The 12,579-nt window shown below is 41.8% G+C and overlaps 1 protein-coding gene across 1 annotated transcript in view; it reads left to right on the top strand.

The window, feature by feature from the left end:
• The window catches only part of tmem8b (transmembrane protein 8B), a 47,383-nt gene that overhangs the window by 3,388 nt on the left and 31,416 nt on the right, over positions 1-12,579 (top strand). Inside the window, exons 2-5 of the mRNA XM_053871955.1 lie at positions 3,640-3,829; positions 6,313-6,520; positions 9,079-9,212; positions 11,279-11,547. Coding sequence (XP_053727930.1) covers positions 3,640-3,829; positions 6,313-6,520; positions 9,079-9,212; positions 11,279-11,547 — 801 coding nt within the window. The remainder of the gene's footprint in view (positions 1-3,639; positions 3,830-6,312; positions 6,521-9,078; positions 9,213-11,278; positions 11,548-12,579) is intronic.

Genomic DNA, 12,579 nt, shown 5'->3' with positions numbered 1-12,579 from the left:
CAGTTTTGATTTCTCAGACAGCTTTTCTTCCATCTAAAAGACCTAAATATAATAATAATAATAATAATAATAATAATACTGACTGAGGAGATCGTTCCTCCGTCATGCCATTCGGCTCTTCAACATCTCTCGAGAAGGACGATAAAATGGACAAATACACTCTAGACTCACTACACACTCACACCATAGACACACGTGCACTTTAGTTCGTGACACACACACATTCACATGCTGAACTGTTGTTATTTATTTTTATTTTTATTTTAATTTCCTATATCACTTTAGCATTGTTTTTTTTTTTTTTTTTTTTTTTTAACTTGCTCTTATGTTTCCACCTGTCATGCTGCTGGAAATGGGAATTTCTCTTCAGAGATCAATAAAGTATCTATCTATCTATCTAATAATAATGTTTTTTGATCCCCCGGGAGGAGCTGGAGGAGGTTTGGGCGGACTGGGAAGTTTGGGCTTCCCTGCTCCGAATGCTGCCTCCGCGACCCGACCCCGGATAAGCGGTAGAAGAAGGTGAAGGTGAAGGTGAAGGTTTTTTGTTTTCAAATCTGCTGCTAACTCCTGGCACTACACCTTCTGCCAAGCAGAACCACGGACTGAAGTGCTCTTTAGACGCTCATATTTCTGCAATTTAAACAAAATCCACTTTTTATTTTCTATTTTATGCCACTGCAGATCTTGAAATTCACATATGTTGCCTTTAGTTTCTGGGTACAAATTTAGAGCACTTTTCTGTTCAGATACAAATCTCACATCCTGGTTATATGGGACTTTTGCAGTTGAGTACAGGTCATGCAATTTCACCTCACCAACCACCAGCCCTGTTCAAAAGAATCTAAAGATCTGCTGCTTTGGTTCTGTAATAATCGGTAATGCCCGATATTTGTCCCCTGACTAAAGCCCTTCTCACGGAAAACAACTGCAGAGCCAAGACAGATTTAAGCTTGACTCACCAGTCGAACCTAACCTGTGACTGGATGACAGCTCTGACTGAAATTAATGTGGCAGAATGTCGAGGAACATTAATGTGTTGACTCTGCCAGACACTGAGCAGACACTGCCTGAAATGACCTCAGTGAGGAACCCCAAACATCCAAAGCCCCATTGGTGCTGGAACCTTGTTCTGAAAAGCAAGCACCTTTCAAGAAATACAAATCAGCAGAGGGATTACTACTGAATCAAAGTGTAGGCATTTTGTAGCACAATCATTTCCATGGTAAGATAATGTAAAGAAAAATGTAAAGATGAGCGCTGAAATATAATATAGATTTAGAGTGCAGAGCAGGCCTGTAGTGCATCTCACTCCAAGATTCACACCAGCAGATCAGATGGTGGCTTTCCCTTCTCCAGAGAAGAACGTCTTCTTTATCACCTTCCTGACCCGTGTGCTGGACAGTAAACCATGCAGTCAGGATTGGTGCTGACACCTCTTACTCTGGCTGTCACAGTACCAACCACAAAGCACAGAGAGCTTCGCTTTTAAGATCACATAGAGAGAGCATGACCTCCAGTCAAGGTGCTTATTGTCTGGCAGTGTGAAGTGAGACTCATCTTCCATCAGTTGGCCACAAGTGTTTGCGATTTAGCGAAAGCTTGAATGACCTGAAGCGACTGGTAAATCAGAGCTGTCAAATAGATATTACTAGACGTGGTTGTCAGTCGGACACTCCACTGGAGATCACCATTCACACTGTAGCTGAGCAGCAGGAAGCAGCATGTCAGGAAGTAATCCGGGGCTTAGATGCCCCTCAAACAATTGAATTCAGCTTCATGCCTCTGGTTCTTCACACCTCACAGAGGTGTTCAGACACATTTATTATTATCCTCTACATGTATGTTCTCATTGAGTTGTCTTCCTCTTCTCCTCCTTTCCACATCGAAAATACATTTCCTGACTGTGTGAGTATAGAGACAGAATTCTGGATCAATGGTGACCTCACTTTTGTGTTGTGACTGAAGCTAGAGTGTCACTCAAAATGTATCAAGAACCAATTGAGCGTGGCGGATGTTTTTATGTGCCCTTTTCTGTGACCTTTAGAAAACACGTGATTCAAATTGCACAGGTGCCACCACTGAATTTCGTCACTAAACACAGCTGCTGCAGAGGAGTGGCCCGAAGTGTCAATTCCAGTCACCTGTGTTCACCAGTATCCCATATAATCGCCATCAGACTGTGGCTTCGTCCCTCGGTCCAAAAACATACAGAGGTTTATTTATGGCTCTGAATCCCATGTACATGTACTCAAGGTCCCACATCAGGGCCACCAAGTCATTTTGAAGACACATTTTAAATGTACAAAGTTTAAGTTGAAGTAAATTGTAGCTTAAGTGTACCATGTACAATATGATCGCCAACACTTGCCGATGTCATGACCCACAACGGGCTGTTTTTGAGCAAGATGCACGTACATATATAAGCAGTTCATCTTGCAAAGGTTCTAAAGAAATGCTGCAGAAAGAAGAGAATGGATGACGGTGTGATGAGGTGTACACTACATGTGCTAAAATTAGCCGTCAATATTTAAAGGAGAGACTGATTCCACTTTCTGTTTAGACTCTTGTGTGAAGGAGTTCTAGCGACAGACGCATCAATTAACATACATTATTTACGAAGTGTGTTCAAAAATGTGGCCTCTGGCGTGATTGAGTTTGACACTGTGCATCCACCTTGCATTGTGACAGTGAAAGCAGAACACTGAGAAAATCAATCTTGTTTCTGTTGCTACGGCAACCTGCTGGACGTTATCAGTGATGTGGAGTACGCAATCAATTAGTGAGTCAAGAATCTGCATCCCCACTTACTCACTTTCAGCGGCTGGATACGTATGATGTGTGTGTTGGTAAGTCTTACCGAAGTATTGACATGGTGCCCAGGAGGCTTGCACATGTAGACAATGTTGAAGATGGATATACCAGTTAATAATTAAAAGGAAACAAGGAAAACAACCGATGAGGTCCAGGAATGAAGTAGAGTGAGTAGGAGGACCGATGTGCCTAGGGAGGATGGTCAAGGTCGCGGAGTAGGTGAAGGACTTGCTAAGACAATGCCAGGTGTTGTCTTTAGATACTCAGCACACTACCGCTGCTTATGTTCAGCATTGAGAAGGCCACCTACTACTCAATGATCGTCCAGGGGTGTCAAACTTTTCACCTTCCACAGAAGAGGGTCCTTCTTCTCTCTGTCCTGGAAACATTTCTGGCCTCTGAATGGAGTTGAGCGATCAAGCAGTTGAAGATGAGCTCAAGGTTTAGCAGCATCATAATGTGAAATGAATACTGTGGCTTTAGTTAATTCCTAATATAAAATAGTTTAAAAAAGCTATTTCCCTCCTGATTTTTCAACCCTGCTGGGTATGTTCTGATGTTGACAGAAGGCTAGACAAACTATTGCTGTCACTGTTCAGCTGCCTTACTATATAGAGCCTTCAGTTGATGTAATTCACGGATTTGACATTAAGCAGGATATGAGTAAGCCAGCACATGCTCCCTGTCCCTGCTGCTTCCAAGTCTGGATTTTCATTAATGTGATATTGGTCCGAGCAAAATACATTAGTCCTTTCTTTGTTTACAGCCTTTGAAATATCAGCAGGTGCACCTCACTGACTCTTGCTTTTGTCTTCCTTCTTGCAGATTGCCTTTTTGCTACGGAATACTTCACCCGCACGCCTCGTAAGCTGAATGCTTTCAACTCCTTCGCCAGTGTGGAGCTGTTCCACTTCAATGTGCCTGACGACACCATGATGGCCGTATGGAACCTCATCACTTTCAAGGAGCAAGGGGGCACATTCGGAGACAGCTGCCCGAACCGCAATGTGACTGTGTAAGACAATGAGGCCCCGCCGCCACATGGTTCTGCATCCTGAGCGAGTCTGTGTTAAGCCCGCAGCCTCTGTTGCATCTTTATTGACGTTCCGCTTAGAAGCTGAAGTCGGCTCTCACCTGTCCTCACCTTTTGAGCTGCAGGCTAAAACGGTGAGCCGGGCTGGCTCTTTATTGGCTCTATTATTTTTTGAAAGCATCAACTGCTTATTTATGTTCATCTTTGATTCATACTTGAGACATTCTTCAAAGATGTTCTATGAGCAACAGATTCATCTTGAGAGAAAATGGCATTTTCTTATTATCAGCACTGAAGTGCAGCTCACAGGAAGTAGGGTTGTTTTTATATTAACACTAATATGGCAGTTAATTGTCTTCAATATCGTGACTACTGGGTCATTCTGGGTCAACTGGAGAATCGGGTTTATACCTGCATGTCCAAAAAGTCCACCATGGAAGTAGCACACAAATATTAAATAAATAAATAAATAAATAAATAAAATCTATACATTTGAACTATGTATTTTTTGCCACATTAGAACAAATCCTCAATCAAATGATGTTGTTGACACCACACTGTGTTTATTTGTCTATTTTATAAAATAAAAGTTGCTTATGTTAAGCAGCAGGGGCTGCGCTGATTGTGGCATATCAGCAACGACTGCAGTAATTTCTACAGATACTGGTGTTGGTCTCAATGAAGCCATAGCAGTAGACTCACATTGTTTCAGTATTGCCTCTGTGGGCACTCAGGACACACATGGAGACAGGTCAATAGTGTAAACAGGATTTCTGTCACGACTCAGCTCCTTGCCTCTGCTCCATTGTCACGCTTCTCTGCCACTGTCGAGCGTCCTTCTGTTGCCAGCAGTGCTGTCGACCTCTCTACCTGTCTCACTCTTTATCACATACACACCTACGCACACTTTTGGTCAGCTCAATACATTTTTTTGTTTTTGTTTTTTTTCCCCCTTCTTCCACCTCAGTCCGGCGCGAGGCTCTGTTCGCATCCACTCAACACAAAAATATAAACATTTGAATATGAAATACATATTTCACCTGTGTTGACGAAAATGGTGATCACTGCACCACCATATCACCATGCTTCCAGGGTTTGGCTCTCGCTCCTTTTCTCTTTTTACGCAGAAAAAAACAAACCCTGCTATTAATGATAGTAGAGTATACCATTTATTTGTCTCCAAGCTCCTTCCTCGCTCCTGAGTGAATCCATGCTTAATTCATGTATTTAAACATTAACTGAGAACACGGAAATGGAAATGGCTCCATATAAATAGATTCTCCCTAAAGCTGTCTCATCGAAATGTGGACAGAAACCGGTCTTTGAAAATTAATGGACAACAATTAGATGGAGTATCAGAGGTGAAATTTTTGGGTTTCAGTATAGAAAAGCTCCTCACATGGCCGCAGCACATAACAAACTGCAGAATGAAAATATCAGGACAGCTGTAAGAAATGAACAAGTGTAAACACTGTAGTGTACTCCTATACCAACTCTAGGGAGTGGAACACCTACCGAAGTAACACAAGACCACTGCTTCTGCTACAGAAGACGGTTGTTAGAATAATGTACAAGGTAGATTAGAGGGCACGTACAAAGGAACTGGTTGCAAGAGTATTGCAGTTTCCTGAGCTAGTAGAAAGACCAACACTTCTGCTAACGTTTAGAGCCAAATGTGAACTGCTACTGGATCATCTACAAAGACTGTTTAAACTATGTTCTGATGAGGAGGAGCAGAGAAGAAGAGGGAAGTCCTACCAACCATACGCTAGAACCACACTGAGACTGACGTACACTGCAATAGTCAGTGAACTCAGTGACTAAGGAAATCAAAATCCTCCACAATATGATGGTTTTCAAGAAAATGCATCTGACCCAGAAACTGCTAGATTATTCTTCAGTGATCAGACACACAAAAGAGTACAACAAACACACCCAGAACTGACTGTAACAAACAACACAACATAAAGGACCTCACGCAGACACAAGTACACTCACAGTTACATACAACACCTGATCCCAAAAATAGGGAAGGTGGGACTAAGAGGCAGAAATTACAAGAAGTGTTCTTCACTCTGCTCTTTTCTAAACTCTGTATCAGGTAAGAAGAACTATTGACTGAATTATATTGCAGCCATGTTGCAGATTGTTACGTCAGCTAGTGCCAAATAATGGGATACTGATCATTAAGGATTTGTGTCAAGCTTGCAGCTTCTGTTGCATCTTTGTTTGATGCGCTGCTTTTGGGAAGCTGCTTTCACCTTTGCACTTTCAGGTTAATCCATAGCAGTTCTGGCTTCTATCTATCCTTCTTCCATTATCACAATGCTACCCACTTTAGAGTCTAAAATATCATTATTCTATTTCCTGTCATTCTGCAACGGCATGTGGCTTCAGTTTTTCATTTTTCAACCAGAATTCCCTCTGTGCTCATGAAGTCCTTTATGTTTGTCTTTCTCCAACAGCTACTTCAGGTCAGGGGCTCCTCCAGTAATCAACCCCCTGTCTACTCGCTTCCCTCGGGATACAGTCATCCCGGGATCCTTTGCCGTTACTCTGACCTGGACGCTTCCAAATCGAACGACGGGAGCCTTCAACGTGACAAGTCCTCTCCCTGGAGATTGGTTCCTAGCTGCACATCTACCGAAGGATGAAGGCAAGATCTCCGTCAAGGTGAGTGTCCATCAGAAACTTAGTCGCTTTGACTGAAATACCATTGAGAGTGGAAGGATTTCTTACTAAAGGGATGTGGATAGAAGAATGCATCTTAACGGTGTGGGAAGCAGATGGAAGGCTTTAAAGTTCTTGTCCTCAAAAAAACACAAACCACCAATGCTACCCAAGCAAGACAATGACTTGCCTTTATCATGAATGAAATTCTCTTGGTCATGAAATCCTGGGTGCTGGGAGGAAGGTAGAGCTGAGAGGTTGGGTTCTGTTGATATTCATCATAAATAAGCATTCATTTAACATTGAAATGCAAAGTCCTTGTTGACTGACAGGTAGCTTAGCAGTTGCATGAGCATCCCGGGTCCGGCCTTTGTCTTTGTGACCTGGGGGGAGGTGATGGAGGTTACGTTTTCTGTGGGGTCTGTGTTCGAAATAACTTGAAAAGTCTGGCAAGAATTTGGAAGAAATTTTGAGGAAACAACCAGGAACAAATTGTTCAATTTTGGGAGTGATCCAGACCTCTGTCAGGATCCAGGAATTTTCAACTTTGGAAGGTAGGACCATTTCTGGCATTTGTGCATATAACTCAAAATATAAAAAGATAAAAATGAATCGTCAGGAAAAAATCTCTGGCTGGTGAAGGTTTGTGCTGTATGACAGCTTTGTTAGTGTCACATGCCGTGGTTTGCTTAGTCATCATACTTAGATTAAAAAGACACTCACAAAGGATAGAAGAGTTCTTCATCAGCTTCTGCACAATGTTCTATTCAACACAAAAAAAAACAAAAACAAACCCAAACAAAACGACTCATGTTAATTTCTGCAGTTTTGTCTGTGTTGTGGTTCTGCGGCTGTTCCCAGTGGAGCCTGGAAATCACGAGTGCCCTCCAAAGTCACGTGCAGGAAAGAATTGTTTGGGCGAAGAGGGACTAAAATCTGTGGCAGCTGAATATGACAACAAATGAAAAATACACTGGCTGATTCTGCATTCTGAAGCAACTCTCCAGCAACTTTGTTTGGCTTCTGCATTCAGAAGTGTCTGATGAGAATTTTTGTGAAAATGTTATCTCATATTAATTGTATTATCTCATGTTTGTCTTTACTTTAGCATCCTTTGTTTACTTTATTTAAAATGGCAACTAATCAAACAAAACAAAAACAAACAAAAGACAGGGGTAGAAGAAGAGCTCCTGACTACAAATGGGATCATTCAAGAGTGTAAACAAAGGCCCAATGTAATGTGATTCATTGCAGCCCTGTTGCAGCACATTACATTACGTTGTTCAGGTCTGCCTAATGATCTGGAAATACGGTGTGTACCCTTGAGTGTTCCCCCAAATGTTCTGCTCCAGAAGTAGATCACACTGAGTGGCATGACCAAAGTAATGTAATAAGTGAGCGTTACCTCCGTGGTATAAATGTAGAGGCTAGCAGTTCCACAGCAATTACTACCTCCGCCTCCGAGGTTGTGTTTTCAATGCTGTTGAATTGTTTGTCTGTCTGTTTGTCCGTGTGTTCAGATTAACTTTAAAAGTTATGAACGGATTTGGATGGAATTATTGGGAAATATCTGATATGGGACAAGGAATAATCCAGATCGCCATATATATATATATATATATATATATATATATATATATATATATATATATATATATATATATATATATATATAGAGAGAGAGAGAGAGAGAGAGAGAGAGAGAGAGAGAGAGAGAGATAATGTAGAAAAATTTCCACAACTCACATGACCACACTTTAAGGTGCCTTACGAAAATTGCGGCACAAGTCAAAAGAGGGAAGACTATCTAGAATGACATATCATGTTTTTTCCTCAGAAGCTTTAGTGCTGCATCAGTGCTTTAGTTCTAGCCCATATTGTGATGTTAAAACTGTTCATTGTTTTGTGAAGCATGTTCTTACTTTGGGTTCAGGGAAACCGATTCAGCTGAGAAGGAGCTTTGGCTTCAGAGATCTTTCACAGTCTGTTGGCCATGTCGCTGGTATTTTCAGTCCTCGTTGAGTTTCAGATCATTTCTCAGAGGTAGCCATGAAAGGCAACTGGACATAATCTAGGTGGAACATTTTCCTTCTGCATCCGGAGATTTAATTAAAGCGGGCCCTGCTGGACAAGACGCCCATGCAGGTCCAGCCGACAGGCGCTCATAAATCAAAGGGTCACCCGGCTCCTCCTGGACTAATGACATGCCACCGTAATTGTGGCTCCAGCAGGAGGGGTCAGCCGTCACTTGACAGGAATGAAAAACCTCATTTGGCATTCACACCTGTCCTCTGGAATCAAGTGCAAACAGCTCAGTGGCTTTTTCAAACAAATTTTCCAGCATATCGAGTGTGGAATCAAAGCGTGGCCTTGTGCTCGACGTTGCTCGGCTCATCTCGCTCAGTAATGGGCACGAGGCGCTAATGGTTCAGAACCACACGGCTGAGAGCGGCTCGGATGTGTCACGGCTGTAAAAGCCAGCCTGGACACAGATGAACACCTTATGTATGGTAAACAGTGTGATTGTGTTTTTACTGTTTAACCTCTCCTTGTCCTTGCAGGGCCTGTCTGAGGAGTGCCAGTATCTGTTCCAGCCTCAGCTCATTGTCCAGAGACTGATTGGGATTTCAGTCCTGTACCCAGGCTATTTTATCGACCAAATGATTCCTGTCCACAACAGATCAGCACTTTATAAGTGAGTCTTCTGACCACTCTGCCAGGGGATTTCCACAATGACTCAATGTGACATCAGAACCTATCAGTTCTCTTGAGCTACTTTAAAAGCAGATTTTCAGAAATTAGTCTACGACTGAAGTAATGATTCCTCATTAAAGCTCTATGACATCTCCGCCATTTTCGTTGCTCAAAGCAAAATATGTGAGTGAGCGTTATTGATCAGAAGTTAAACCTGTCCGACCTGCGTCAATGAGTATCCACCCCTCCATACAATACGTTCCTTTCAGCCAAGGTCGTTGATATGCTCAAGTGGTTCAACTGAGAGCCGTCATGTCCTGGGTCAACCCCAGGGCCTCCTCTTACTTTGACTGCACCTTTGACACCTCACTGGGACACTGTCCAGGGGACATCATGATAAGTGCTTCTACCCTGCTGTGAAAACATCAGCCGCTTCTATCTGCAATCTTGTTCTTTCGGTCACAACCTGAAGCTGAATGAAAACCACTGGGAAATGGAGAGCTTTGTCTTTCAACTCTGCTCTTCCTTCACTGCGACAGAGCTGCACAGAGTCCTCATGACTGAAGAAACTGCAACAATTTCACACTCAGTCTGTTGAGGGCAAGACTCCAAAACAGAACCGATTTTCCAAACAGTAGTCGTATCGTCATCCTGGACACACGACACAGCAAAAAACAGCGAACAGATTCTAACCACATCAAGTATTCCACACTGGCTGTGCTGTAAACCTGTGTACATGATAGTAACATGTAAAGGTAAACATTACAACACTTAAAACACATAAAACATATATAAAACAATAATGTAGAATGTAAATTCTCAAAGATCATGCCTTACATTCTATTTTACAAACATTAGAGGAAGTTTGTGCACTTAAAGATGAAATAAAACTGTATCAAACTCTTGGCTGCTGCAGCAATAGATCTTATCAAACGATGCAATCACGGAAATCACAGCAACAACCAAAACAATCCAAACCAGAATAGAAAGCCTTCAGAGATCTATATAAACTTTGTGAATGGCCTGTCCCCCATTTAATGTTGCCCCTCGGTGCAGGTTAACACACAAATCTCTGGTGGAGTGCTGCTTCATAAAACATTGGGAGGTCAAGTAGGATTTGAGAATGAGGCCAGCGAGAGTCATTACTGCCTAAAATAAACCGTTTAAATAACTCCTCCCCGAACATTAAGGCTTTAATAGAACTTGAATTATCCACTTTTGGGTGAAACAGGTGAACAGATATGGAAGATAAGGAAGAGTGTTGGTTGGTTACCTGCAGGGTGGTTCATTAACCTTCACCAGCAAGTGCCCCAAGTCAATGCTAAAAAACAGATCAAGTATATATATATATATATATATATATATATATATATATATATATATATATATATATATAGCATCCTCATCCTCCTGAACCTGAGTATCCAAAATTTTGTCTAATAGTGCTAGGTTACACAAAAAATCTAAAATGTCCATTTGTAATTTAAAAAGTATACAAATACTTTGGATTTTCATATAATATATAATATATTGATTTTACTGTTTATGTTTTCAATGATTGTGTATTGTTTTGAAAAGAAAACACTGAAAAAAGAAAAGCAAAGATTAAAGGGAAGAAAGCACAGAGGCAAATAATAATTAATTTTTATTTTATAATCCCATCATTATTTCGACTATTAGACTTTTTTGGTTTGTTCACTTACATAGTCTTGCTCCAATCTTAGCCTGAAAACATTCTCCATAAAAACATCAGTGGATCAACAAACTAATCTTTTCAGCTCAAATATTTTGTGATGCAAGTGAAGTCATTTTTCCAGAATGAAATTTTTGGAGGAAATGACAAATTGTCACAAAATAACGGAAGTAAAACTATTACTATAATGATTAAAAACAAGTAATTCCATTAATAGAGGAATGAAAACAACAGCTTTACCCATACCTGGTCTCAGGCCGCACAAAGACCAATCTGACAGAATCATTTCCTTTTGAGTGTGATATGTTGTTCTGTTGAAGATGCTTCAGTCGGACTTCACTGTTGGAACTGATTTCCATTTCTGCATTCCCCAGGGTGTTCATCCCCAACTATGTATCGAAGGTGAAAGTTCAATTGGTGAACTGCAGCACGAGGAACAAGAGTGGAGACAGTTGTCCTGTGGTGCTGAAGATCAGAGCTCGAGCTCCGCCCGTGCATAACTCCAGTGCGTTGGACTGTAGGGAGTGGAATCCCTGTGAGCTGGACACCTTGGTGCCCACCTGGGAACGCTGGTACTACATCCTGGTGGAGAGATATCTCAGCAACTCAGACGTCTACTTCCGCATCGGGGTGCAGGTGACTGGTGAGTGGTACACTGAAATGCATTTGTATATATACATTTTAGATGACATTGTCATTTCAACTACATCCATCCCTGTCAGATCGTGGGAGAGGGTCAACTGTTATGTGGAAATACTGATGGGTTCCCTTGTCCCTGTTGGTCATGCTGAAAACATCTCTCCAGCTAGTCATGTTTGAGACTAATATGTGTCAGACCCCAGGCCCCAGGGCCAAATCCAGCCCAGAAATATAATAATAATAATAATAATAATAGTTCTACATGTTTTTTCTTCTAATCATTTTCCCACAAAAGTATTAAGACGGAACTAACAGTTGTTCTTAAACTAAAAGAAAACATGGATTTCAGGAATCGACGGTTAAACAAAGACTAGAAACACCAAGCGGCTTTTTTCAGCCCAAACTAGGCGGATTCTGATAAAGAGGCCACTCACAATGAACGAGTCCACAGTCTTGTTGTTTGTCTGAGCAGAGACGACTCCATTCGTACTCGCTCGGCAGGGATGGCTCTCAGATCTGTGGGAAGTCCACTCCCATGTAGTGCTCTCCTTCTGCTTTGACACTGTACGGTGCACTTTGTCACCATGGTAACACAGACACTAATTATTCACACTCTGTTTCTTACACCCGCCTGCCAGCCAAATCTTAGTCTTGACCTTTTCGAGGATTTAAATTGAAGAACGCAGTGTGTTGAGGGGGTAATATCTTGAGGCGGTTATTGTTGATAAGAGATCTCTTATATAATGCTGACTTGAATAGACTTGACAGGACTTCCAGAGATCGACTAGACAGGGCTGGGCCACGAAACTAGGCTGCTTTTGTATTATTTATCAGAGCTACAGCAGGTGATTTGGCCCTATAGTGGGCACATCAGATATCTCTCTCTCTCTGATGAAACAACCTCGCCTCTTCTCCTCTCGCCCACTCCTTCATACAGTCTGTCATACAGTCATACTGTCTGTCAAAGTTTTGCCTGCAGACTGCTGTGTTTGGGTATTTTTAGGCGCGACGGCAGCCTTATTGAACATCAAATCCT

This window comes from Synchiropus splendidus, chromosome 7 (genome assembly GCF_027744825.2).
Source record: "Synchiropus splendidus isolate RoL2022-P1 chromosome 7, RoL_Sspl_1.0, whole genome shotgun sequence".
NCBI classification, from domain to species: Eukaryota; Metazoa; Chordata; class Actinopteri; order Syngnathiformes; family Callionymidae; genus Synchiropus; species Synchiropus splendidus.
The sequence above is the reverse complement of the archived record's forward strand: the minus strand, read 5'-3'. Positions and strand labels throughout refer to the sequence as shown.